The following is a 26242-nucleotide window of genomic DNA, read 5'->3' as shown; positions in this document are numbered from 1 at the left end:
CGTAGTCACAGCAGACGCTGTAAATGAAGCCCTCAGCTGAAACTATAAAGGGCGCGATCCATAGTCTATGCAGACTGAAGGATGCCCACTACTACAGCCCCCGCCAGCACCCCATCCCCCACCAACTCCCGCCAGTGCCCCCCCCACCAGCACTCCATCCCCCACCAGCACCTTGCCAGTGCCTCCCCACCCCGACCAACCCCCCATCCCGATCACACCCCCGCCAGTGCCCCATCCCCGCCGCCAACACTTCCACAGGCCGACCCCCCCGCCAGCGCTTCCACACCCTGACCCCCCTGTGCCAGCACCCCCATCCCCCAGGCCAGCCCCTCCCACCTTCCGGCCAACTCCTGCCCAGGTCCCTAGCACCCCATGACTGTTCCCAACTCGTCCTTCGGCTTCTCCCCTCACCCCGCCGCCGCCGGGAGAGAACCCAGGCATCCGGGCCCAGCTGCAACCACTGTTAGCGTCTTCCTCGCTTGAGTCCCCCACTAACGAGGTGTTGAACGACATACAAGGAGCGGGGTGCGGGGGGCTGTTGTCACAGCTGTAAAGTCCCTAAATCTCCTGGGGGTGGGGAAGGGCCGGACGCCTGGGTTCTTTCCCCCAGGGGAGGAAGGGGCGTGACCCAACTGCTCTCGGATCCTGCAGTAGGGCAGGAGATTGGTATCGAGGGACCTGCCTTTGGGGGCAGGGGTGTCCAGCCAAACCACCTGGAGTGTTAACCTACCCCAGCTGCTAGCCAGCCTGGAGGCAGCTGCTACCCCGTCAGGAACGGGGGGGCTAGGGGAAGAACCCAGGCAATTGGCCCAGGGAGTCCCTGAAGCTGGGTTTGTTCTGGGTGTGCCAGACCCTGAAAGGAAACTCTACCAGCAGCAGGTGCCCCTGTGTGAGAAGGTAGATGTGAGCCCTTCTCCCAGCCCCTGCTCTACCCAGAGTGCCCCAAGAGCCAGAGAGAACCCAGGAGTCCTGGCTCCCGGCCCCTGCTCTACCCACAGTCCCCCCTGCCCTCCCAGAGCTGGACAGAACCCAGGAGTCCTGGCTTCCGGCCCCCCTACTCTAGCCACCTGCCCCCACTGCCCTCCCAGAGCCAGACAGAACCCAGGCCTCGGGGATCCCACCCCCCCTCCTGTAACCACCTGCCCCCACTGCCCTCCCCCACTACCTCCCATGCACTCAGACACAAGCCAGGAGTCCTGTCCCCCCAGCCCCTCCCAGACCCAGCAGCAGTGTTGGGTGCCTGGCAGCAGAGCTGGTCCATGGGAGAGCCTGGGTACCCGGCTTCTCCACAGAAGGGGCCAAAACCTTGGCCGCCTGGGCTCCGTCGCTGGCTCCCTGGCTGACCATGGCCATGATGTTTGTCCTCCCTGTGCCAGTTTCCCCATGTGACGGGTGGGCTCTGGCCCACCCAAGGGCAAGGGGCCTGGGTGCCTCGTGTCTCCCCGAGAAGAGACCAGAGTGGGGGAGCAGTGGCAGTGACTGCCCAGGTGGAATGCACCAGCAGGCCTGCAGGCAGGGCAGCACCACAGAGGGGTGGGGGCTTTGCTGGGGGCAGGCGGTGATGTGGGTGTAGCTCTGGTCCCCTGCCTGCCCATCACCTTCATCTAGCCTGAGTTCCCCCCCGCCCCCCCGCACACCTGGCCTGCACCATGGGCTCGTGCTGCCGCCATGTGGTGTGACATGGCCATCACATAGAGCCCCCCCAGGGCCTCTCCAGCCCATCAGCAGTGAGCTGCAACCCACCCTGGACAAGGCCCCATCACTCACAGACCCTGGGAGGCAGGTCTGTCCTCGCCTGCAGACAGCCGCCAGCCTGAGACGAATCCTCGCCAGCCACTACACCCCACAAACCAGTGACTCTAGGCCTGGAACCAGCCCCTGCAACAAACCCCTCTGCCATCTCTGCTCACATATCTACACCAGTGACACCGTCACAGGGCCTGACACCAACCACACCGTCAGGAGCACCTTCACCGGTCCAGACGCTGAGATAACACCCTACGCCCTGTGCCAGCAGTGCCCCAGCACAGCCGCTCAGATAACACCCGGCGCCCTGTGCCAGCAGTGCCCCCGGCCCAGCCGCTGAGATAACACCCGGCGCCCTGTGCCAGCAGTGCCCCAGCACAGCCGCTGAGATAACACCCGGCGCCCTGTGCCAGCAGTGCCCCCGGCCCAGCCGCTGAGATAACACCCTACGCCCTGTGCCAGCAGTGCCCCAGCACAGCCGCCGAGATAACACCCGGCGCCCTGTGCCAGCGGTGCCCCAGCACAGCCGCTGAGATAACACCCGGCGCCCTGTGCCAGAAGTGCCCCAGCACAGCCGCTGAGATAACACCCGGCGCCCTGTGCCAGCAGTGCCCCAGCACAGCCGCTGAGATAACACCCGGCGCCCTGTGCCAGCGGTGCCCCCGGCCCAGCCGCTGAGATAACACCCGGCGCCCTGTGCCAGCGGTGCCCCCGGCCCAGCCGCTGAGATAACACCCGGCGCCGTGTGCCAGCAGTGCCCCCGGCCCAGCCGCTGAGATAACACCCGGCGCCCTGTGCCAGCGGTGCCCCCGGCCCAGCCGCTGAGATAACACCCGGCGCCGTGTGCCAGCAGTGCCCCCGGCCCAGCCGCTCAGATAACACCCGGCGCCCTGTGCCAGCAGTGCCCCCGGCCCAGCCGCTGAGATAACACCCTACGCCCTGTGCCAGCGGTGCCCCCGGCCCAGCCGCTGAGATAACACCCGGTGCCGTGTGCCAGCGCTGCCCCCAGCCCAGCCGCTGAGATAACACCCTACGCCCTGTGCCAGCAGTGCCCCCGGCCCAGCCGCTGAGATAACACCCGGCGCCCTGTGCCAGCGGTGCCCCCGGCCCAGCCGCTCAGATAACACCCGGCGCCCTGTGCCAGCGGTGCCCCAGCACAGCCGCTGAGATAACACCCGGCGCCCTGTGCCAGCGGTGCCCCAGCACAGCCGCTGAGATAACACCCGGCGCCCTGTGCCAGCGGTGCCCCCGGCCCAGCCGCTGAGATAACACCCGGCGCCCTGTGCCAGCAGTGCCCCAGCACAGCCGCTGAGATAACACCCGGCACCCTGTGCCAGCAGTGCCCCCGGCCCAGCCGCGGAGATAACACCCGGTGCCGTGTGCCAGCAGTGCCCCAGCACAGCCGCTGAGATAACACCCGGCGCCCTGTGCCAGCAGTGCCCCAGCACAGCCGCTGAGATAACACCCTACACCCTGTGCCAGCGGTGCCCCCAGCCCAGCCGCTGAGATAACACCCGGCGCCCTCTGCCAGCAATGCCCCAGCACAGCCGCTGAGATAACACCCGGCGCCCTGTGCCAGCAGTGCACCAGCACAGCCGCTCAGATAACACCCGGCGCCCTGTGCCAGCGGTGCCCCTGCACAGCCGCCGAGATAACACCCGGCGCCCTGTGCCAGCAGAGCCCCAGCACAGCCGCTGAGATAACACCCGGCGCCCTGTGCCAGCAGTGCCCCAGCACAGCCGCTGAGATAACACCCGGCGCCCTGTGCCAGCGGTGCCCCCGGCCCAGCCGCTGAGATAACACCTGGCGCCCTGTGCCAGCGGTGTCCCCGGCCCAGCCGCTGAGATAACACCCGGCGCCCTGTGCCAGCGGTGCCCCCGGCCCAGCCGCTGAGATAACACCCAGAGCCCTGTGCCAGCAGTGCCCCAGAACAGCCGCTGAGATAACACCCGGAGCCCTGTGCCAGCAGTGCCCCAGCACAGCCGCTGAGATAACACCCTACGCCCTGTGCCAGCAGTGCCCCAGCACAGCCGCTCAGATAACACCCGGCGCCCTGTACCAGCAGTGCCCCCGGCCCAGCCGCTGAGATAACACCCGGTGCCCTGTGCCAGCAGTGCCCCAGCACAGCCGCCGAGATAACACCCGGCGCCCTGTGCCAGCGGTGCCCCCGGCCCAGCCGCTGAGATAACACCCGGCGACCTGTGCCAGCGGTGCCCCCGGCCCAGCCGCTGAGATAACACCCGGCGCCCTGTGCCAGCAGTGCCCCAGCACAGCCGCTGAGATAACACCCTACGCCCTGTGCCAGCAGTGCCCCAGCACAGCCGCTGAGATAACACCCGGCGCCCTGTACCAGCAGTGCCCCCGGCCCAGCCGCTGAGATAACACCCGGCGCCCTGTGCCAGCAGTGCCCCAGCACAGCCGCCGAGATAACACCCGGCGCCCTGTGCCAGCAGTGCCCCCGGCCCAGCCGCTGAGATAACACCCGGCGCCCTGTGCCAGCGGTGCCCCCGGCCCAGCCGCTGAGATAACACCCGGCGCCCTGTGCCAGCGGTGCCCCCGGCCCAGCCGCTGAGATAACACTCTACGCCCTGTGCCAGCGGTGCCCCCAGCCCAGCCGCTGAGATAACACCCGGCGCCCTGTGCCAGCAGTGCCCCAGCACAGCCGCTGAGATAACACCCGGCGCCCTGTGCCAGCAGTGCCCCAGCACAGCCGCTGAGATAACACCCGGCGCCCTCTGCCAGCGGTGCCCCCGGCCCAGCCGCTGAGATAACACCCGGTGCCGTGTGCCAGCAGTGCCCCCGGCACAGCCGCTCAGATAACACCCGGCGCCCTGTGCCAGCAGTGCCCCCGGCCCAGCCGCTGAGATAACACCCGGCGCCCTGTGCCAGCAGTGCCCCCGGCCCAGCCGCTGAGATAACACCCGGTGCCCTGTGCCAGCAGTGCCCCAGCACAGCGGCTGAGATAACACCTGGCGCCCTGTACCAGCAGTGCCCCAGCACAGCCGCTCAGATAACACCCGGCGCCCTGTGCCAGCAGTGCCCCCGGCCCAGCCGCTGAGATAACACCCGGTGCCCTGTGCCAGCAGTGCCCCAGCACAGCCGCTGAGATAACACCCGGCGCCCTGTGCCAGCAGTGCCCCAGCACAGCCGCTGAGATAACACCCGGCGCCCTGTGCCAGCAGTGCACCAGCACAGCCGCTGAGATAACACCCGGCGCCCTCTGCCAGCGGTGCCCCCGGCCCACCCGCTGAGATAACACCCGGCGCCCTGTGCCAGCAGTGCCCCCGGCCCAGCCGCTGAGATAACACCCGGTGCCCTGTGCCAGCAGTGCCCCAGCACAGCGGCTGAGATAACACCTGGCGCCCTGTACCAGCAGTGCCCCAGCACAGCCGCTCAGATAACACCCGGCGCCCTGTGCCAGCAGTGCCCCCGGCCCAGCCGCTGAGATAACACCCGGTGCCCTGTGCCAGCAGTGCCCCAGCACAGCCGCTGAGATAACACCCGGCGCCCTGTACCAGCAGTGCACCAGCACAGCCGCTCAGATAACACCCGGCGCCCTGTGCCAGCGGTGCCCCCGGCCCAGCCGCTGAGATAACACCCTACGCCCTGTGCCAGCGGTGCCCCCGGCCCAGCCGCTGAGATAACACCCGGCGCCCTGTGCCAGCAGTGCCCCAGCACAGCCGCTGAGATAACACCCGGCGCCCTGTGCCAGCAGTGCCCCAGCACAGCCGCTGAGATAACACCCGGCGCCCTGTGCCAGCAGTGCCCCAGCACAGCCGCTGAGATAACACCCTACGCCCTGTGCCAGCAGTGCCCCAGCACAGCCGCTGAGATAACACCCTACGCCCTGTGCCAGCAGTGCCCCCGGCCCAGCCGCTGAGATAACACCCGGCGCCCTGTGCCAGCGGTGCCCCCGGCCCAGCCGCTGAGATAACACCCGGCGCCCTGTGCCAGCAGTGCCCCAGCACAGCCGCCGAGATAACACCCGGCGCCCTGTGCCAGCAGTGCCCCCGGCCCAGCCGCTGAGATAACACCCGGCGCCCTGTGCCAGCGGTGCCCCCGGCCCAGCCGCTGAGATAACACCCGGCGCCCTGTGCCAGCGGTGCCCCCGGCCCAGCCGCTGAGATAACACTCTACGCCCTGTGCCAGCGGTGCCCCCAGCCCAGCCGCTGAGATAACACCCGGCGCCCTGTGCCAGCAGTGCCCCAGCACAGACGCTGAGATAACACCCGGCGCCCTGTGCCAGCAGTGCACCAGCACAGCCGCTGAGATAACACCCGGCGCCCTCTGCCAGCGGTGCCCCCGGCCCAGCCGCTGAGATAACACCCGGCGCCCTGTGCCAGCAGTGCCCCCGGCCCAGCCGCTGAGATAACACCCGGTGCCCTGTGCCAGCAGTGCCCCAGAACAGCGGCTGAGATAACACCTGGCGCACTGTACCAGCAGTGCCCCAGCACAGCCGCTCAGATAACACCCGGCGCCCTGTGCCAGCAGTGCCCCCGGCCCAGCCGCTGAGATAACACCCGGTGCCCTGTGCCAGCAGTGCCCCAGCACAGCCACTGAGATAACACCCGGCGCCCTGTACCAGCAGTGCACCAGCACAGCCGCTCAGATAACACCCGGCGCCCTGTGCCAGCGGTGCCCCCGGCCCAGCCGCTGAGATAACACCCTACGCCCTGTGCCAGCGGTGCCCCCGGCCCAGCCGCTGAGATAACACCCGGCGCCCTGTGCCAGCAGTGCCCCAGCACAGCCGCTGAGATAACACCCGGCGCCCTGTGCCAGCAGTGCCCCAGCACAGCCGCTGAGATAACACCCGGCGCCCTGTGCCAGCAGTGCCCCAGCACAGCCGCTGAGATAACACCCTACGCCCTGTGCCAGCAGTGCCCCAGCACAGCCGCTGAGATAACACCCTACGCCCTGTGCCAGCAGTGCCCCCGGCCCAGCAGCTGAGATAACACCCGGCGCCCTGTGCCAGCGGTGCCCCCGGCCCAGCCGCTGAGATAACACCCGGCGCCCTGTGCCAGCAGTGCCCCAGCACAGCCGCCAAGATAACACCCGGCGCCCTGTGCCAGCGGTGCCCCCGGCCCAGCCGCTGAGATAACACCCGGCGCCCTGTGCCAGCGGTGCCCCCGGCCCAGCCGCTGAGATAACACTCTACGCCCTGTGCCAGCGGTGCCCCCAGCCCAGCCGCTGAGATAACACCCGGCGCCCTGTGCCAGCAGTGCCCCAGCACAGCCGCTGAGATAACACCCGGCGCCCTGTGCCAGCAGTGCCCCAGCACAGCCGCTGAGATAACACCCGGCGCCCTGTGCCAGCGGTGCCCCCGGCCCAGCCGCTGAGATAACACCCGGCGCCCTGTGCCAGCAGTGCCCCAGCACAGCCGCTGAGATAACACCCGGCGCCCTGTGCCAGCAGTGCCCCAGCACAGCCGCTGAGATAACACCCTACGCCCTGTGCCAGCAGTGCCCCCGGCCCAGCAGCTGAGATAACACCCGGCGCCCTGTGCCAGCGGTGCCCCCGGCCCAGCCGCTGAGATAACACCCGGCGCCCTGTGCCAGCAGTGCCCCAGCACAGCCGCCAAGATAACACCCGGCGCCCTGTGCCAGCGGTGCCCCCGGCCCAGCCGCTGAGATAACACCCGGCGCCCTGTGCCAGCGGTGCCCCCGGCCCAGCCGCTGAGATAACACTCTACGCCCTGTGCCAGCGGTGCCCCCAGCCCAGCCGCTGAGATAACACCCGGCGCCCTGTGCCAGCAGTGCCCCAGCACAGCCGCTGAGATAACACCCGGCGCCCTGTGCCAGCAGTGCCCCAGCACAGCCGCTGAGATAACACCCGGCGCCCTGTGCCAGCAGTGCACCAGCACAGCCGCTGAGATAACACCCGGCGCCCTCTGCCAGCGGTGCCCCCGGCCCAGCCGCTGAGATAACACCCGGTGCCGTGTGCCAGCAGTGCCCCCGGCACAGCCGCTCAGATAACACCCGGCGCCCTGTGCCAGCAGTGCCCCCGGCCCAGCCGCTGAGATAACACCCGGCGCCCTGTGCCAGCAGTGCCCCCGGCCCAGCCGCTGACATAACACCCGGTGCCCTGTGCCAGCAGTGCCCCAGCACAGCGGCTGAGATAACACGTGGCGCCCTGTACCAGCAGTGCCCCAGCACAGCCGCTCAGATAACACCCGGCGCCCTGTGCCAGCAGTGCCCCCGGCCCAGCCGCTGAGATAACACCCGGTGCCCTGTGCCAGCAGTGCTCCAGCACAGCCGCTGAGATAACACCCGGCGCCCTGTACCAGCAGTGCCCCAGCACAGCCGCTCAGATAACACCCGGCGCCCTGTGCCAGCGGTGCCCCCGGCCCAGCCGCTGAGATAACACCCGGCGCCCTGTGCCAGCAGTGCCCCAGCACAGCCGCTGAGATAACACCCGGCGCCCTGTGCCATCAGTGCCCCCGGCCCAGCCGCTGAGATAACACCCTACGCCCTGTGCCAGCAGTGCACCAGCACAGCCGCTGAGATAACACCCGGCGCCCTGTGCCAGCGGTGCCCCCGGCCCAGCCGCTGAGATAACACTCTACGCCCTGTGCCAGCGGTGCCCCCGGCCCAGCCGCTGAGATAACACCCGGCGCCCTGTGCCAGCAGTGCCCCAGCACAGCCGCTGAGATAACACCCGGCGCCCTGTGCCAGCAGTGCCCCAGCACAGCCGCTGAGATAACACCCGGCGCCCTGTGCCAGCAGTGCCCCAGCACAGCCGCTGAGATAACACCCTACGCCCTGTGCCAGCAGTGCCCCCGGCCCAGCCGCTGAGATAACACCCGGCGCCCTGTGCCAGCGGTGCCCCCGGCCCAGCCGCTGAGATAACACCCGGTGCCCTGTGCCAGCAGTGCCCCAGCACAGCCGCTGAGATAACACCCGGCGCCCTGTACCAGCAGTGCCCCAGCCCAGCCGCTGAGATAACACCCGGCGCCCTGTGCCAGCGGTGCCCCCGGCCCAGCCGCTGAGATAACACCCGGCGCACTGTGCCAGCAGTGCCCCAGCACAGCCGCTGAGATAACACCCGGCGCCCTGTGCCAGCAGTGCCCCCGGCCCAGCCGCTGAGATAAAACCCTGCGCCCTGTGCCAGCAGTGCACCAGCACAGCCGCTGAGATAACACCCGGCGCCCTGTGCCAGCGGTGCCCCCGGCCCAGCCGCTGAGATAACACTCTACGCCCTGTGCCAGCGGTGCCCCCGGCCCAGCCGCTGAGATAACACCCGGCGCCCTGTGCCAGCAGTGGCCCAGCACAGCCGGTGAGATAACACCCGGCGCCCTGTGCCAGCAGTGCCCCAGCACAGCCGCTGACATAACACCCTACGCCCTGTGCCAGCAGTGCCCCAGCACAGCCGCTGAGATAACACCCTACGCCCTGTGCCAGCGGTGCCCCCGGCCCAGCCGCTGAGATAACACCCGGCGCCCTGTGCCAGCGGTGCCCCCGGCCCAGCCGCTGAGATAACACCCGGTGCCGTGTGCCAGCAGTGCCCCCGGCACAGCCGCTGAGATAACACCCGGCGCCCTGTGCCAGCAGTGCCCCCGGCCCAGCCGCTGAGATAACACCCGGCGCCCTGTGCCAGCAGTGCCCCAGCACAGCCGCTGAGATAACACACAGCACCCTGTGCCAGCAGGGCCCCCGGCCCAGCCGCTGAGATAACACCCTACGCCCTGTGCCAGCAGTGCCCCAGCACAGCCGCTCAGATAACACCCGGCGCCCTGTACCAGCAGTGCCCCAGCACAGCCGCTGAGATAACACCCGGCGCCCTGTGCCAGCAGTGCCCCCGGCCCAGCCGCTGAGATAACACCCGGCGCTCTGTGCCAGCAGTGCCCCCGGCCCAGCCGCTGAGATGACACCCGGCGCCCTGTGCCAGCAGTGCCCCCGGCCCAGCCGCTGAGATAACACCCGGCGCCCTGTGCCAGCAGTGCCCCCGGCCCAGCCGCTGAGATAACACCCGGCGCCCTGTGCCAGCAGTGCCCCAGCACAGCCGCTCAGATAACACCCGGCGCCCTGTGCCAGCAACGCCCCCGGCCCAGCCGCTGAGATAACACCCGGCGCCCTGTGCCAGCAGTGCACCAGCACAGCCGCTGAGATAACACCCGGCGCCCTGTGCCAGCGGTGCCCCCGGCCCAGCCGCCGAGATAACACCCGGCGCCCTGTGCCAGCAGTGCCCCCGGCCCAGCCGCTGAGATAACACCCGGCGCCCTGTGCCAGCAGTGCCCCCGGCCCAGCCGCTCAGATAACACCCGGCGCCCTGTGCCAGCGGTGCCCCCGGCCCAGCCGCTGAGATAACACCCGGAGCCCTGTGCCAGCAGTGCCCCAGAACAGCCGCTGAGATAACACCCGGAGCCCTGTGCCAGCAGTGCCCCAGCACAGCCGCTGAGATAACACCCTACGCCCTGTGCCAGCAGTGCCCCAGCACAGCCGCTCAGATAACACCCGGCGCCCTGTACCAGCAGTGCCCCCGGCCCAGCCGCTGAGATAACACCCGGTGCCCTGTGCCAGCGGTGCCCCCGGCCCAGCCGCTGAGATAACACCCGGCGCCCTGTGCCAGCGGTGCCCCCGGCCCAACCGCTGAGATAACACCCGGCGCCCTGTGCCAGCTGTGCCCCAGCACAGCCGCTGAGATAACACCCTACGCCCTGTGCCACCAGTGCCCCAGCACAGCCGCTCAGATAACACCCGGCGCCCTGTACCAGCAGTGCCCCCGGCCCAGCCGCTGAGATAACACCCGGCGCCCTGTGCCAGCAGTGCCCCAGCACAGCCGCCGAGATAACACCCGGCGCCCTGTGCCAGAAGTGCCCCCGGCCCAGCCGCTGAGATAACACCCGGCGCCCTGTGCCAGCAGTGCCCCAGCACAGCCGCTGAGATAACACCCGGCGCCCTGTGCCAGCGGTGCCCCCGGCCCAGCCGCTGAGATAACACTCTACGTCCTGTGCCAGCGGTGCCCCCGGCCCAGCCGCTGAGATAACACCCGGCGCCCTGTGCCAGCAGTGCCCCCGGCCCAGCCGCTGAGATAACACCCGGCGCCCTGTGCCAGCAGTGCCCCCGGCCCAGCCGCTGAGATAACACCCGGTGCCCTGTGCCAGCAGTGCCCCGGCCCAGCCGCTGAGATAACACCCGGTGCCCTGTGCCAGCAGTGCCCCAGCACAGCCGCCGAGATAACACCCGGCGCCCTGTGCCAGCAGTGCCCCAGCACAGCCGCTGAGATAACACCCTACGCCCTGTGCCAGCAGTGCCCCAGCACAGCCGCTGAGATAACACCCGGCGCCCTGTGCCAGCGGTGCCCCCGGCCCAGACGCTGAGATAACACCCGGGGCCCTGTGCCAGCAGTGCCCCTGGCCCAGCCGCTGAGATAACACCCGGCGCCCTGTGCCAGCGGTGCCCCCGGCCCAGCCGCTGAGATAACACCCGGCGCCCTGTGCCAGCAGTGCCCCCAGCCCAGCCGCTGAGATAACACCCGGAGCCCTGTGCCAGCGGTGCCCCAGCACAGGCGCTGAGATAACACCCGGCGCCCTGTGCCAGCGGTGCCCCCGGCCCAGCCGCCGAGATAACACCCGGCGCCCTGTGCCAGCGGTGCCCCCGGCCCAGCCGCCGAGATAACACCCGGCGCCCTGTGCCAGCGGTGCCCCCGGCCCATCCCCGAGATAACACCCGGCGCCCTGTGCCAGCGGTGCCCGCGGCCCAGCCGCCGAGATAACACCCGGCGCCCTGTGCCAGCAGTGCCCCCAGCCCAGCCGCTGAGATAACACCCGGAGCCCTGTGCCAGCGGTGCCCCAGCACAGGCGCTGAGATAACACCCGGCGCCCTGTGCCAGCGGTGCCCCGGCCCAGCCGCTGAGATAACACCCGGAGCCCTGTGCCAGCGGTGCCCCAGCACAGGCGCTGAGATAACACCCGGCGCCCTGTGCCAGCGGTGCCCCCGGCCCAGCCGCCGAGATAACACCCGGCGCCCTGTGCCAGCGGTGCCCCCGGCCCAGCCGCCGAGATAACACCCGGCGCCCTGTGCCAGCGGTGCCCCCGGCCCATCCCCGAGATAACACCCGGCGCCCTGTGCCAGCGGTGCCCGCGGCCCAGCCGCCGAGATAACACCCGGCGCCCTGTGCCAGCAGTGCCCCCAGCCCAGCCGCTGAGATAACACCCGGAGCCCTGTGCCAGCGGTGCCCCAGCACAGGCGCTGAGATAACACCCGGCGCCCTGTGCGAGCGGTGCCCCGGCCCAGCCGCTGAGATAACACCCGGCGCCGTGTGCCAGCGGTGCCCCCGGCCCAGCCGCCGAGATAACACCCGGCGCCCTGTGCCAGCAGTGCCCCAGCACAGCCGCTGAGATAACACCCGGCGCCCTGTGCCAGCAGTGCCCCCTGCCAAGTTGCTGAGATAACACCCGGCGCCCTGTGCCAGCGGTGCCCCCGGCCCAGCCGCTGAGATAACACCTGGAGCCCTGTGCCAGCGGTGCCCCCGGCCCAGCCGCTGAGATAACACCCGGCGCCCTGTGCCAGCGGTGCCCCAGCACAGCCGCTGAGATAACACCCGGCGCCCTGTGCCAGCGGTGCCCCCGGCCCAGCCGCCGAGATAACACCCGGCGCCCTGTGCCAGCGGTGCCCCCGGCCCAGCCGCCGAGATAACACCCGGCGCCCTGTGCCAGCGGTGCCCCCGGCCCAGCCGCTGAGATAACACCCGGCGCCCTGTGCCAGCGGTGCCCCCGGCCCAGCCGCCGAGATATCACCCGGCGCCCTGTGCCAGCGGTGCCCCTGCACAGCCGCCAAGATAACACCCGGCGCCCTGTGCCAGCGGTGCCCCCGGCCCAGCCGCCGAGATAACACCCGGCGCCCTGTGCCAGCGGTGCCCCCGGCCCAGCCGCTGAGATAACACCCGGCGCCCTGTGCCAGCGGTGCCCCCGGCCCAGCCGCTGAGATAACACCCGGCGCCCTGTGTCAGCAGTGCCCCCACACAGCCGCTGAGATAACACCCGGCGCCCTGTGCCAGCGGTGCCCCCGGCCCAGCCGCTGAGATAACACCCGGCGCCCTGTGCCAGCGGTGCCCCCGGCCCATCCCCGAGATAACACCCGGCGCCCTGTGCCAGCGGTGCCCCGGCCCAGCCGCTGAGATAACACCCGGCGCCCTGTGCCAGCGGTGCCCCGGCCCAGCCGCTGAGATAACACCCGGCGCCCTGTGCCAGCGGTGCCCCCGGCCCAGCCGCCGAGATAACACCCGGCGCCCTGTGCCAGCAGTGCCCCAGCACAGCCGCTGAGATAACACCCGGCGCCCTGTGCCAGCAGTGCCCCCTGCCAAGTTGCTGAGATAACACCCGGCGCCCTGTGCCAGCGGTGCCCCCGGCCCAGCCGCTGAGATAACACCTGGAGCCCTGTGCCAGCGGTGCCCCCGGCCCAGCCGCTGAGATAACACCCGGCGCCCTGTGCCAGCGGTGCCCCAGCACAGCCGCTGAGATAACACCCGGCGCCCTGTGCCAGCGGTGCCCCCCGGCCCAGCCGCCGAGATAACACCCGGCGCCCTGTGCCAGCGGTGCCCCCGGCCCAGCCGCCGAGATAACACCCGGCGCCCTGTGCCAGCGGTGCCCCCGGCCCAGCCGCTGAGATAACACCCGGCGCCCTGTGCCAGCGGTGCCCCCCGGCCCAGCCGCCGAGATATCACCCGGCGCCCTGTGCCAGCGGTGCCCCCTGCACAGCCGCCAAGATAACACCCGGCGCCCTGTGCCAGCGGTGGCCCCCGGCCCAGCCGCCGAGATAACACCCGGCGCCCTGTGCCAGCGGTGCCCCCCGGCCCCAGCCGCTGAGATAACACCCGGCGCCCTGTGCCAGCGGTGCCCCCGGCCCAGCGCGCTGAGATAACACCCGGCGCCCTGTGTCAGCAGTGGCCCGCGCACAGCCGCTGAGATAACACCCGGCGCCCTGTGCCAGCGGTGCCCCCGGCCCAGCCGCTGAGATAACACCCGGCGCCCTGTGCCAGCGGTGCCCCCCCGGCCCATCCCCGAGATAACACCCCGGCGCCCTGTGCCAGCGGTGCCCCCGGCCCAGCCGCCGAGATAACACCCGGCGCCCTGTGCCAGCGGTGCCCCCGGCCCAGCCGCTGAGATAACACCCGGCGCCCTGTGCCAGCGGTGCCCCCGGCCCAGCCGCTGAGATAACACCGCGCGCCCTGTGCCAGCGGTGCCCCCCGGCCCAGCCGCTGAGATAACACCCGGCGCCCTGTGCCAGCGGTGCCCCCGCACAGCCGCTGAGATAACACCCGGCGCCCTGTGTCAGCGGTGCCCCCGCACTAGCCGCTGAGATAACACCCGGCGCCCTGTGCCAGCGGTGCCCCCCGGCACAGCCGCTGAGATAACACCCGACGCCCTGTGGCAGCGGTGCCCCCGGCCCAGCCGCTGAGATAACACCCGGCGCCCTGTGCCAGCGGTGCCCCCCGGCCCAGCCGCTGAGATAACACCTGGCGCCCTGTGCCAGCGGTGCCTCCACTGCAGTTTACATTGGCCAGACTGGACAGTCTCTGCGTAACAGAATACATGGCCGTAAATCAGCCCTTGGGCACGGTGGGCTACACAAGCCGGCGGGGGACACGTCGCTCCCCTGGACTCTCAGTAGCAGAGCTAAGGGTGAGGGGCCTGAACCAAAGACATTTCAGACATCACCTGGAGAGACAGATCTCTGAGCTGCAATTTATTTGCAAATGCGACTCCATTAGCCAAGGATTAAGCAGCGACTGGGCCTGGCTGCCCCCTGCCAAAGCAGCTCCTCTGCCCGGGGTGTTCCCAGCTCCCCATTAGAGTCTGCCCATTGGGCCATGTCCCCCTGGGTGAGCCGAGCCGGGTTTTCCTTTTGGTACCTAGTGCTGCTCCTGGGCCTTTTCCCCCCGACTGAACAGACCCTGTCAGCCCCAGCCCTGCCCTTTGACGGGACCCCTCTTTAAACACCCCTGCCTGCCACGCGTGCCTCTGACGAAGCCGGCCTGGCCCATGAGCGTGCCTGCTCCAAAGTCCCTATTAGTGCAGAGGTGCCCCAGGACCGCTTGTGGTACCCTGCGTGGGGAGCAGCACTAGCGTGTGGGGCGCATTCTGCCTGGGCGTCAGCCTTTCTGCAGAGTGCCGGCCTGCCCTCCTGCCCCGCAGTACCACAGCGCTGTCTGGTGCACGGCCGTGTGCCTCTGCATTGCCACACTCACAGCCCTCACTTGCTTGTGTGACACTGGCATGTGCCCCTGCAGTTCCAGGTGGCAGTGGTGCGCTGCACGGCTGCCTGGTTTACATTGCACTGCTGTGCTGCTTGCACAGTTGAGTTGTGCTGCGCATTGCTGAGTTGTGGTCCACTGCTGCCATGCACTGCGCCACGGTGCTTTGCACGGAACTGGTGCATTTTGTTGTGTTGCACATTGACCTGTGCTCGTGCATCACAACGGCTGCACTGTTGCACCTTGGCTCACTGGTTAGTGACAGTGCAGGAGGTGGCGCTGGGGCAGTCACGTCACACTCCAGCACTGCCTCACAGCTGCCCCCTCACCCTCCACGCCCGACAACCTCCATAAATCTAAGGGAGTGACACATCGCCGAGAACTGGAAGGGCCCTCGGGAGTTCATCTAGGCCAGGCCCTGCCCCCTTGGCAGGCCCAAGCTGTGCTGGAGTGGGGGACACGTGGGGGCTCACAAAGGGTCTGGGGCTCCTGCTGGGGTAACCTGGCACCCAGGTAACACCTTTGTACTGCAGACAGAGGGGGAGGTGGCGCCTGAGGGGTGTGAATTGGCACTGGGAGTGGGAAGCAGTTAGTCTGGGCTGGGAGAGAGAGAGACAAAGGAGGGGGCCAGGTCCCGGCTCTGGGGGCCCTCGGGGCCTCCTCTCCCCACATGGATGGGACTGGCTGTCTCTGCCAGCTGCACTGACCCCTCTGTTCGACGTTGTGTCCCTGTCGGCTAATAACACCCGCTGTTCTGCTGAGTGAGAGTCACTTCTGCCTGCGGCCGGGTGCAGAGCTTGGGGGACCCTGAACCCCATCACACTGGTGTGATCAGTGGATGTTCTGCGCGCTGAGGATGGAGCATCCAGCAGTAAGTGACGGGGGCGCAGGAGGAAGAAGGGGGGCCAGCGAGACCCAGGTGTGCTGACGGGCAGTGAGGTGCAGTTCCCCAACGCGGAAGAGCCTGTGACCGAACCTGAGCAACTGTGGTAGTGGTCCTGGAGAGGGGGTGTCACACCCCGAGGGGGGTTACTCGTTGGAGTTGGCCCCAGAAGGTGGAGGGGCCGAGGGCCCAAACCCCTGGGAATGAGTGACCCCCGAGGAGGCGGACGCTGAATGAGTTCGTCCCAAGATAGTGTGGTCGTGGCTCTTGAAAGTGGGTGTCACACAGAAGAACGGGTTCCTCTGGGAGTCTGTTGGAGTCGGTCCCAGAGGGCAGAGGGGCCTATGGCCCAACCCTGGGGAGCTTGTGACCCACAAGGAGCCTGGCACACTGAAGGATTCTTCTAGGACTCGTGGGGTGCAGAGGGCATCAGCCTGTGAGCCTGCAGCCACGCTGAGCAACTCCGCTGTGAAGCAGGCAGCACCTGGAAACCGAATTGAGATTAAAGGAGCTGGACAAGGCAGCGTGGATGTGCAGTGGCAGAGCTGAGGGTTAAGGAAATGCCTGCAAGGGTGAGCCCAGATCAGGCAGGGAACGGTGAGCCCAGATCAGGGCAGGGAACCCTGGACTGCCTGGAGCGCTGAACCAAGTGGCCTACCACAGCTCAAGGAGGGAAGGAGCAATTCCAACCCATCATCTACTAGTGGCCAAGACAGCCCTGCGAAGAGTTTTCCAGGCTTGGGCCGAGGAAGGTGCCGGTGTGTCTGGGCAGGAAAGCAGCTTGTCGCCTGGGAATGGCAAGTTGTCTGTGAGAGAAGCTGCCTCACCTTCTGTGTGTGTGTGGAGACAAGTCGGGGGGCTGGGACAAAGGAGAGAGTGTCTCCCATTGTCTGTCTGTGTTGAACAGCAGCAGCAGCCTGGGGAGAGAGCAGAGCCTGCGTTTGGAAAAGGTGCCAGCGAGGAAACTCATCCATTGTCTGAGGAGGATTCCCCAGCCTGCGGGGCTGGAGAGGGAACCGGGAAAGACCATTCCAGGTGTGACTCTGAACCCAGCCATGGGGGCTGGAGCAGAGGGAATGGCTCTGGGATGGGCAGTGGTGTCCCTGATAAGGACACTGGTCCTTGGTGCAAGAAAGGTGCTTCTGCTTCCGGGGAAGTGACTCCTTTGTGTGAGCCGGGGCTGGGGGGGGGGGGGGGGGGGGGGGGGCGTTTCGAGATGGGGCCAAGATCCCAGAGCTGGATCTGAGGGCAGCTGAAGCCCAGATGGGAAGTGGGCCTACCTCTGTGTCTCTCAGGGGGGATGATGCTTTAACTCGGTCTGATCCAGTTAGTATCATCAGGGAATCCCAGAGACCAGACGATTCTGGTGCTTGTTCTTTGCCTGATGCTGAGGTGTTACTGGGAGGGATGAGAGGACTCTGTCCTACCAGAGTCATCCTCCAGCCAGGGCACAGGAAGAACAGATGGGCAATGGAGTTACGCTGCCTGATGAAGATAAAGAGGCTGGTAGCAGAGGGGAGGAAAGGGACCCTAACCTTCTGTCTGGTGGTACTGGCTGTCTGCCTGGAGGGGGATTATGTGGGAATCTGCCTGATGGGCCAGAAGTGATCCTGGCTGAAGGTGAAACCCAGGAGCTGGTTGCAGCTCAAGGGAGCAGTGCTCTGTGGAGCCAGACAGGGGTGAGTTGTTGTCTGGGGGAGCTCTTGAGAAGGAGAATTTCCCTGAAACTTTTCCTGACCCATCTATGGGGACTGTGGAAAATGGGAGTGAGGTGAAGGAGAGTGAACAGGAAAGGTGCTTGTCTGTGAGCGCCAGAGCAGCCCCTTGCCTGGGGAGAAGTTTGTTTCAGCCCCTGATGGCCAGAACCTGCCTGAGTGTGAAGCCACTGGCTGTGCTCTGCAAGGGTCCAAAGCAGGCCGGGTAAAGGGGTCTCAGGAACTGGAAGTCGGTGCAAGTAAAGTGAACACTCTCAGGGAGTGTGAGCAGCCCTGTGAGAACCAAGTGAAACAGCTGCACAGTCAGTCTCTGTAGGATGCAGGAGAGCCTCAGCAATTCCCATCTCCAGGTGCTAGAAACACTTATGTTCTCACACTGGACTCCACTTCTGATTCCTTGGGGAGGCAGCAGTTGGGGGTGGAAGGACAAAGGAGCTGTGGGCCTGGTGGGCCAGTAAGGGATAAACAGGGATTCCTTCATGTGGATTCTGCGTCTGGGACTCACAAAACAGCTCTCAGAAAGCAGTTTGGATTGCAAATTTCCAGGCTGGCTGGGCGGGGGCGTCTCCCTGAGATCATCAATGGCCCAGCTCTTGTTAGCAGGGAGGGCACAGCCAGAGAGATCAGATTTCCACCCCAGGGGACAAAGGGAAGATTAGAACTTGGTTTTTGCAAAGGAAAGGCCTCAGCCATTTAGCCCCAAAACACCAGTTTCTCCAGGAGGTTATACAAAGGTTGTGGTTTACCAAAGAGCAACATAAATGTACAGGTGCAATGGGTTTGTTCTGTTACTCACACTGACTGCTGTACCCACTGGGTGCTGCTACCAAAAGCTGCAGGATTGTACCATGTGCTGAATGTTTGGAAAGAGCTGTGTGACATGATCCCATTGACATAGAAGCATGAATTGTGTGTTGAAGGTGCTTGTAATTCTGAAATGTCACCGTTGTTCCCTGTAACTAGTCTTGCAACCTCTCATATGAGGAGGGACATTCCAAACCTATTAGCTATGTCTACACATGAAGCCTACATCGAAGTAGCTTATTTGGATGTAGCGACATCGAAATAGGCTATTTCGATGAATAACGTCTACATGTCCTCCAGGGCTGGCAACGTCGACGTTCAACATCAATGTTGCGCAGCACCACATCGAAATAGGCGCTGTGAGGGAACGTCTACATGCCAAGTAGCACACATTGAAATAAGGGTGCCAGGCACAGCTGCAGACAGGGTCACAGGGCGGACTCAACAGCAAGCCGCTCCCTTAAAGGGCCCCTCCCAGACACAGTTGCACTAAACAACACAAGATCCACAGAGCCGACAACTGGTTGCAGACCCTGTGCATGCAGCATGGATCCCCAGCTGCAGCAGCAGCAGCCAGAAGCCCTGGGCTAAGGGCTGCTGCACACGGTGACCATAGAGCCCCGCAGGGGCTGGAGAGAGAGCGTCTCTCAACCCCTCAGCTGATGGCTGCCATGGAGGACCCCACAATTTCAAAGTTGCGGGACGCGGATCGTCTACACGTGCCCAAGTAGGGCGCTATTCCCATCCCCTCATGGGGTTAGCGGCTTTGACGTCTCGCCGCCTAACGTCGATGTTAACATCGAAATAGTGCCCAACACGTGTAGCCGTGACAGGCGCTATTTCGAAGTTAGTGCCACTACTTTGAAGTAGCGTGCACGTGTAGACACAGCTATTGTGTGATATGGAAGGGGAAACGGAGGCACACAGCCATTTTGGTGGTCTGGCCAAATGCCAAGGGGGGAAGCATTTGTACCTTCCTTTACTGGACTGTAACTGAATTCCAAACGTGCTGGAGCAGCTGCATGGCCTGGTGGGCAGACAGGGCAGGGCCCAGACCAGAGAAGAACTGTTTGATCTGTTGGTGTGGCAGCACCTGTATAGGCTCTGCCTGCCTGAGTCGAGAACATGGCTGATGGACCAGAGACCAAAGCAGGGAACCAACAGGACTTGCCCGGCAGCATTACGAGAGGGGCCAAGACCAACCTCCTGAGGAGCCTCCCCTGCAGGATTATGACATGGAGCTGGTGCACATCAAGGGGAGCACCGAGGGTTCAGCTGATGCCCGATCATGCGGGAAGGGCCCCAAACTTCCCCAGGTCAGCAGCTGAGTGACTCCCCTCAGTTCGGTCTGGAAGGGGGGAGAGATGTGCTGGAGTGGCGGATACCTGTGTGTGTGTGTGCGTGCGCGCGTGCGCCCAAGTGTCTCACAGAGGGTGGGGGCTCCTGCTGGGGGTAACCTGGCGCCCAGGTAACACCTCTGTACTGGAAACAAAGGGGGAGGTGGAGCCTCAGGGGTTTGAACTGGAACTGGGAGTGGGAAGCAGTGAGTCTGGGCTGGGAGAGAGAGAGACAAAGGAGGGACAAGGCCCCGGCTCCGGGGGCCCCTCGGGGCCTCCTCTCCCCACATGGATGGGACTGGCTGTCTCTGCCGGCTGCGCTGACCCCTCCGTACGACGCTGTGTCCTGTCGGCTAATGAACCCGCTGTTCTCCTGAGGGGTGAGAGTCGCTCCCGCCTGCGGCCAGGGGCAGAGCCCGGGCACCCCTGAACCCCACCCCGGGGGCGCTGTGGTGCCCGGGGCGCAGATGGCCGAGCTCCCAGGAGACGGTGCTGCCGAACGCGCCGCAGACTCAGGGGCTGGTGCAGCTCTTCAGGCTGGCGGCCAACACGAGCCGGGTAAAGCCGGGCCCGGAGCGCAGCAGAGCCGCTCCCCGGTCTGACCCGACCCGGTTTTCCCGTTCGGGACCTAGTGCTGGCAACGGGCCGCGCCCCCCAGCGGCCCAGCCCCGGCCCCGGCCCGCTCCCCACCCACCCCCCCGGCCCCGCTCGTGCCGCGGACGGAGCGGGTCGGTCCCAGCACGGCACGTGCTCCCCAGTGCCCCGGGACCGCTCGTGCCGGGAGCCCCTGACGCGCACACACGCGCCTCCCCCGACCCCGCCGCGCCCCTTGCTGGGTGCAGAATCCGGGCAAGCGCTGGGCCCGAGGGGTGGGGGTGGGGGTGGGGCAGCTCATGAGGCCAGGCCAGGAGCCCCCTCCCACAGACAGCCAGAGAGAACCCAGGAGTCCGAGCTCAGGGCACGGCCCAGAGAAGCTCATAGCCCATGCTCTGCTGGCATTGGCCCGAGACAATGTCACTCCAGGCTATCCGGTTTCCGATTGGCCGCTAACGCAAATAGGCGGGATTTCAAGGGCGGTGCCGGCCTACTGGATGATGAGTGGCTGGTGGAAACGTCACTCGCACCGCCCCTGTTCTGTTATTGGTTAATTGGGCATCGCGCCCACGTCGCTCAATGACTGTACTTTGCCGTCACGCTCTTTCATTGGCTGTTCTAAGAGGGGGCGTAATCGAAGCCAAGGGCCGTGGCTGGGATTCATGTGTTCCATGGGAAGGCGGGATTAGAGCCTACCTAGAGTATCCGATTGGCTACAGAGGCTGGGGACAGGGTCGGACCCTTTTGTTAATTGATTGGCTGCACCGGGTTAAGGAGGTGGGCACGAAAGGGTATCGTGACCGACGACTGGCTGAGAATGGATGGGGCGGAACCAGCCCGTCCCTGAGCGCTGATTGGATATACTTAGTGAGTGGCGTGGGGCTTTGAGCTCATCTTTGAGTTTGATTGGGCAGCGAAGGAGGACAGGCGGGACCATAGGCTTCACGGTCCCGGTGCGGGGGGTGGGACATAGCCCACCTCCTGCCGGATGATTGGCGGTGCTCAGACCGGGAGGCCGGATAGCCTCTGTGGATTGGCTGAGCAGAGTATGCATGGGCGGGACGTGACACCGATCGTCTCTCGATTGGCTTCACATGGCTACGTGACATCGCCGGGCCCAGGGATTGGCCGGAGTCGCCGGTATCCGCTCCCGAGTTGGGACGCGCGCGGAGGCGCTGGAGCCGGAGCCATGAACATCCGCAACGCGCGGGTGGGCGGGGCGGGGCGGGGGTCCGAGGGGGCGGGGCGCGGCGCGGCGCGGCGCGGGGGGGTCGGAGGCGGCGCGGGGGGTCCGAGGGGGCGGGGAGCCGCGATGGGCCCCCGCTGACTCCCCCGCCCGGCCGCCCGCAGCCCGAGGACCTGACGAACATGCAGCACTGCAACCTGCTCTGCCTGCCCGAGAACTACCAGATGAAATACTACTTCTACCACGGGCTGTCCTGGCCGCAGGTGCGCGGGGTCCCCTGGGGGGCCGCTCTGCGTGGCTCGCGGAGTCCTGGGGGGAATCCGGGCTCCCCGCGGAGCCCCGGTCCCACCGGCTCGTCTCCCCGCAGCTCTCCTACATCGCCGAGGATGAGAACGGCAAGATCGTGGGCTACGTGCTGGCCAAGATGTGAGTCCGAGTGGGCGGGGGGACGCTCCCCGGCCTGCCCCCCCCCGGCGCTGGGCCCCCCCCGCCTGCCCCCCACACCCCCCCGGCGCCGGGCCCCCCGCCTGCCCCCCCCCCACCCCCTCCGGCGCTGGGCCCCCCACCCCCCCCGGCGCTGCCCCCCCCCCACCCCCCACCCCGGTGCTGGACCTCCCGCCGGCCTGCCCCCCCCCCACCCCCCACCCCGGCGCTGGGCCCCCCCGCCTGCCCCCCACACCCCCCCCGGCGCCGGGCCCCCCGCCTGCCCCCCCCCACCCCCCCCCGGCGCTGGGCCCCCCACCCCCCCCCGGCGCTGCCCCCCCCCACCCCCCCACCCCGGTGCTGGACCTCCCGCCGGCCTGCCCCTGCACCCCTCTGCCCCTTTACTGTTCTCCAGCTCCTTTCATTGGAGCCCCATGTCTGCCTGTGGGGCTGGCTTCCGGCTGACCCTCTCCCATCACCCTAGGGAGGAGGACCCAGACGACCTGCCCCACGGACACATCACGTCCCTGGTGCGTGGGGCGGGGACAGGGGGAGGACCTGGATCGTGGGAAAGGCAATAAGGGGGGCTGGAGGGGAGGGGTGTCTGGAAGTGTCGTGGGGAGAGCTGAGGGAATCGGGAGGCATGGGGCTGGGCTGGGCTGGGGGAGGACAGCTGGGCCTAAGGAAGCCAAGGTTGGGGTGGGTATTGGGCCCTTGGCTGGCTGGGGGGTTGGTGTTTGGGCCGGAGGGGGAGGGGGGGCATCCCTAACCCCTGGTGCCCCCAGGCTGTGAAACGCTCCCACCGTCGCCTGGGGCTGGCGCAGAAGCTGATGGACCAGGCGTCCCGCGCCATGATTGAGAACTTCAATGCCAAGTACGTCTCCCTGCACGTCCGCAAGAGGTAAAGTCTGACCCTGCCCCCCCCATGCAATCTCCCCCTGGCCCCAGGACCCGGCCCCTGATCCTGCCCGGCCCTGGGACCCTGCCCCCGCCATGCAATCCCCACCCCGGCCCCAGGACCCGGCCCCCCCCACAATCTCCCCTCGGCCCCAGGACCCTGACCCTGCCCCCCCGGCCCTGGGACCCTGCCCCCCCCCCATGCAATCCCCACCCCGGCCCCAGGACCCTGCCCCTGATCCTGCCCAGCTCTGGGACCCTGTCCCCCCCACGCAATCCCCACCCCGGCCCCAGGACCCTGCCCCTGATCCTGCCCAGCTCTGGGACCCTGTCCCCCCCACGCAATCCCCACCCCGGCCCCAGGACCCAGCCCCTCATCCCCCCCAGCCCCAGTACCCTGCCCCTGATCCTGCCCAACTCTGGGACCCTGCCCCCTGCCCACGCAATCCCCGCCCCTGGCCCTGGGACCTTGCCCCCCCACGATCCCTCCCGTTCCCCTTCCCCTGGGACCCTGCCCTTCCCCCCCAACTCCAGGGTCTCCTGTCTGCTGACACTGGCTACCCCAGCTGCAGCTGAGCAAGTGCCCCCACCCAGCTCCACACCCCCCCAGGCCTCATCTAGCACCTGCCCCTCCCCCTGCACCACTGCCCCGGCTCTCCCAGGGGCCCAGCTGCGTGGTGCCTATGCCCCGTTTTCTGACCCCCCCTTTCTTCTCCTGCAGCAACCGAGCCGCTCTTCACCTCTACTCAAACACCCTCAACTTCCAGTGAGTGTGGGCAGGTGGGGGGCGGGGCCAGGCGTGCCAGGATCCGCCTCCCAGTTAACCTGCTCCTGCCTCCAGGATCAGTGAGGTGGAGCCCAAGTACTACGCGGATGGAGAGGATGCCTATGCCATGAAACGGGACTTGACCCAGATGGCAGAGGAGGTACAGAGGGAGCAGCCCCCCATCCCTCTGTTCCATGGCCCCAGTCCGAGTTCCTTGTTGCCTGGCCCCCCCCAACCCTGACCTTCCTGGCTGTTCTGGTCCCCCAACCTGTAACCCTCCACCTCTGTTGGTACCTTCTGGTGCTCCCCACCCATGAGCCTCAGGACTCAAGGTGCACAGGGCATTGGCCCTTGTGTGTGCTTGCAGCTGGGCAGCCCCCCCAGATTCCTGTCACTCTGATTTCCACCATCTTGACACTAGTGACACCCAGGGAAAAGGGAGCACACAGCCTAGTCCTAGGAAAGCTCAGGAGCTCTGCATTGGCCCCATTTATTGGGAGCAGCCACTGACCCACCCGGCTCTGGCAACCCCCAATCCATAGCCCCCTACCCCCATGCCCCAGTGAGAGTTCGGTGCCTGCAGCCAGGGTCAGGCACTCCATCCCTGTGGCTGCGAAGCCCATCTCCTCTGCTGCAACCTGTTGGCACCAGTCAGCAACAGGGAAGGTGGGTCAGAGTCTGGGCTTCCTAACATGGGGGCCCTGCTCTGTGCACTGAAGAAGGCCCTGGGAGGTCCAGGCCACCTTGTCTGGCTTCCCTTTGTCACACAGCTCCGTGAGGGGGTCTGTGGTGGAGCTAATGGGGGGCGCACACCTCTGGAAGTAGCCTGCCATCCCAGGGAAGGCCTGGACCTGCTGCTAGGTTTGGGGCACTGGCCAGTCTCTGATGGCCTCCACTTTAGCTGGCTCTGGCTTTAAGCAGCTGCTGCCCACGTTGGGGTTTAAGTAGGGCACATCTACCAGCCCCTTGGCACTGACACACTTTTGGCTAAAGCCACAGGTACCATCAGCGCAGGCAGAGACACTCATCTTCGCAGGCACTCGTACAGTGTCTGGGGACCAATGCAGGGGTCAGCCTGGCATCTGCAGCCTGTTGGCAGGTCCCTGGGGGTGGCAGCTTGCCAGGGCCTGGCACAGTGATGGCATTGGATGGCACAGTGCCACAGAAAAACCCAGCCCAGCCTTCCTGGGGGCTGGCACTGCAGGAGAGCCCGGGGGGCTGCAGGACCTGGGCTGTGTTCCCAGAGACCTGCAATGGGGTACAGCTGATGGGGGGGCTGGGCCAGTCCCAGAGGTCTCAGCTTCTTGGGGTGTGTGATGGGGTTCAGGGGTCCCCCTGCACTGCACCCCGTCCGTTGGCAGGAGTGACTCTCACTCAACAGGTACAACAGAAGGTTTATTAGGCAACAGATGCCAGTTTCTCACAGAAGCGACAGCACAGCAGCCAGAGACAGTCCTTCCAACCCGTCCTGGGGAGAAGACCCCGAGGGGTGCCCCTCTGGGGTGTAGCTTTCCCCTTCCTCAGGCTGGCTGCCTTCCAGCTCCTCTTTCCCCAGCTTCCTAACTGCTGCCCCCCGATTCAAAACTCAGCTCAGCTCCTCCCTCCTCTTTGTTCAGGCAGAGGTGTTACCTGCCAGTTGTAGCCCCAGGGTCACCCTTAGCCACTGGGAGCTGCTGCTAGCCTCAGACATCCAGCCTGACTCACACATGCACTCTCCCCACTCCATCACAGGGTGAGCTGCCAGCTCCTTTGCGTCCTGGAATCTCACCTCAAGAGCTTGCAGCCCCCTGCTTCTGTCTGCACCATCCATGCGGTGCAGTGCATCCCACTTCTGCCACCAGCTCCCCAGAGCATTGGGATGTTGCAATGCTGTGTGGAGCAAGGCAGGTTCTGGTGGTGCCTGTGCTCTGCACCCTGCGATCCCCATGCTCATCCCATCCCCCTTCCCCTATGGACTAGGCCAGGAAGTGCCTGGTGCCAGTCCCCTCCTAGGAAAGTAACACCCCGATTCTTACCACAGCAGTGCTGTGTGAAGGGAAACTGAGGCACACAGCATAATCATGCAGCACTGGCTCTCATAGGCTGATGTACAAAATAAGGGAAAACCTTCACTGCAGCCCCCCTCTGCCCATGTTTCTCAATGCATCCCCTATCTTTGTGCTGGTGCCCCTCGCCTACAGCCTGGTTTTATCTGTCCCACAGCTGAGGCGGCAGCTGGAGCTGAAGGAGCGGAGCCGGCAAGCGCTGGGCCTGCTGGAACCCAAGGCCAACCCTGGGGGCGAGTGCTGTGCAGGGGACCCTGAGGAGAGCAAGGATGTGAGCGAGGCCACGGAGAGCACCGATGTGAAGGAGAGCTCTGAGGCCTCCGACTCAGCCTCCTAGAGCCTGCACCTGTGCAATAAAGGGTCCTGCTGAAGTGCGTGGGGTCTGTGTGCCTAGACTAAGTGCCTCTGGCCGTGTCTGCCAGCCCTGGTAGTGGGGGGAGACAGCCTGGTGCAACCAAGTCACAGCACAGCTCCCTTAGCTGGGGACCCAGCTGGCTGCTTCCCAAAACCTCTGCTCTGCCATGGGGCTAGGCACTGCATGGCTGGCTGGGCCTCCCTCCTTGCTGGTCCCCCACTACCCATGTTCTGCAGAGGGGAAACTGAGGCACACCACCTTACAGTGTGAATAGTAACTGAGAGAGAGCTGTGCTGGTCT

General features: G+C 66.6%; 1 protein-coding gene across 2 annotated transcripts; it reads left to right on the top strand.

Moving 5' to 3' along the window:
- The first annotated feature begins 21404 nt into the window (after positions 1–21404).
- NAA10 (N-alpha-acetyltransferase 10, NatA catalytic subunit) lies at positions 21405–25958 on the top strand. Of its 2 annotated transcripts, XM_075016514.1 has the most exons (8): positions 21405–21480; positions 21621–21719; positions 21824–21882; positions 22364–22409; positions 22665–22780; positions 23498–23542; positions 23618–23702; positions 25745–25958. In XM_075016514.1, the coding sequence occupies exons 1-8, from the start codon at positions 21460–21462 to the stop codon at positions 25922–25924; spliced, it is 651 nt and encodes a 216-aa protein (XP_074872615.1). In that variant the 5' UTR covers positions 21405–21459; the 3' UTR covers positions 25925–25958. The 2 variants fall into 2 exon arrangements, with proteins under 2 accessions (XP_074872615.1, XP_074872616.1); XM_075016515.1 differs by lacking the exon at positions 21621–21719 and having other exon boundaries at positions 21419–21480.
- Positions 25959–26242: the final 284 nt, after the last annotated feature.

The sequence above is a fragment of the Carettochelys insculpta genome, chromosome 22 (genome assembly GCF_033958435.1).
Source record: "Carettochelys insculpta isolate YL-2023 chromosome 22, ASM3395843v1, whole genome shotgun sequence".
Classification (NCBI taxonomy): Eukaryota; Metazoa; Chordata; order Testudines; family Carettochelyidae; genus Carettochelys; species Carettochelys insculpta.
Note: the sequence above shows the minus strand (reverse complement) of the source record. Positions and strands in the feature narration are given on the sequence as shown.

Excerpts from the sequence above, each read along its gene's own strand:
- NAA10 (XM_075016514.1), top strand. The coding sequence starts at position 21,460 with ATGAACATCCGCAACGCGCGG. Across the intron at positions 21,481-21,620 it reads TGAACATCCGCAACGCGCGG|CCCGAGGACCTGACGAACAT; the intron begins GTGGGCGGGGCG and ends GGCCGCCCGCAG. Across the intron at positions 21,720-21,823 it reads ACGGGCTGTCCTGGCCGCAG|CTCTCCTACATCGCCGAGGA; the intron begins GTGCGCGGGGTC and ends GTCTCCCCGCAG.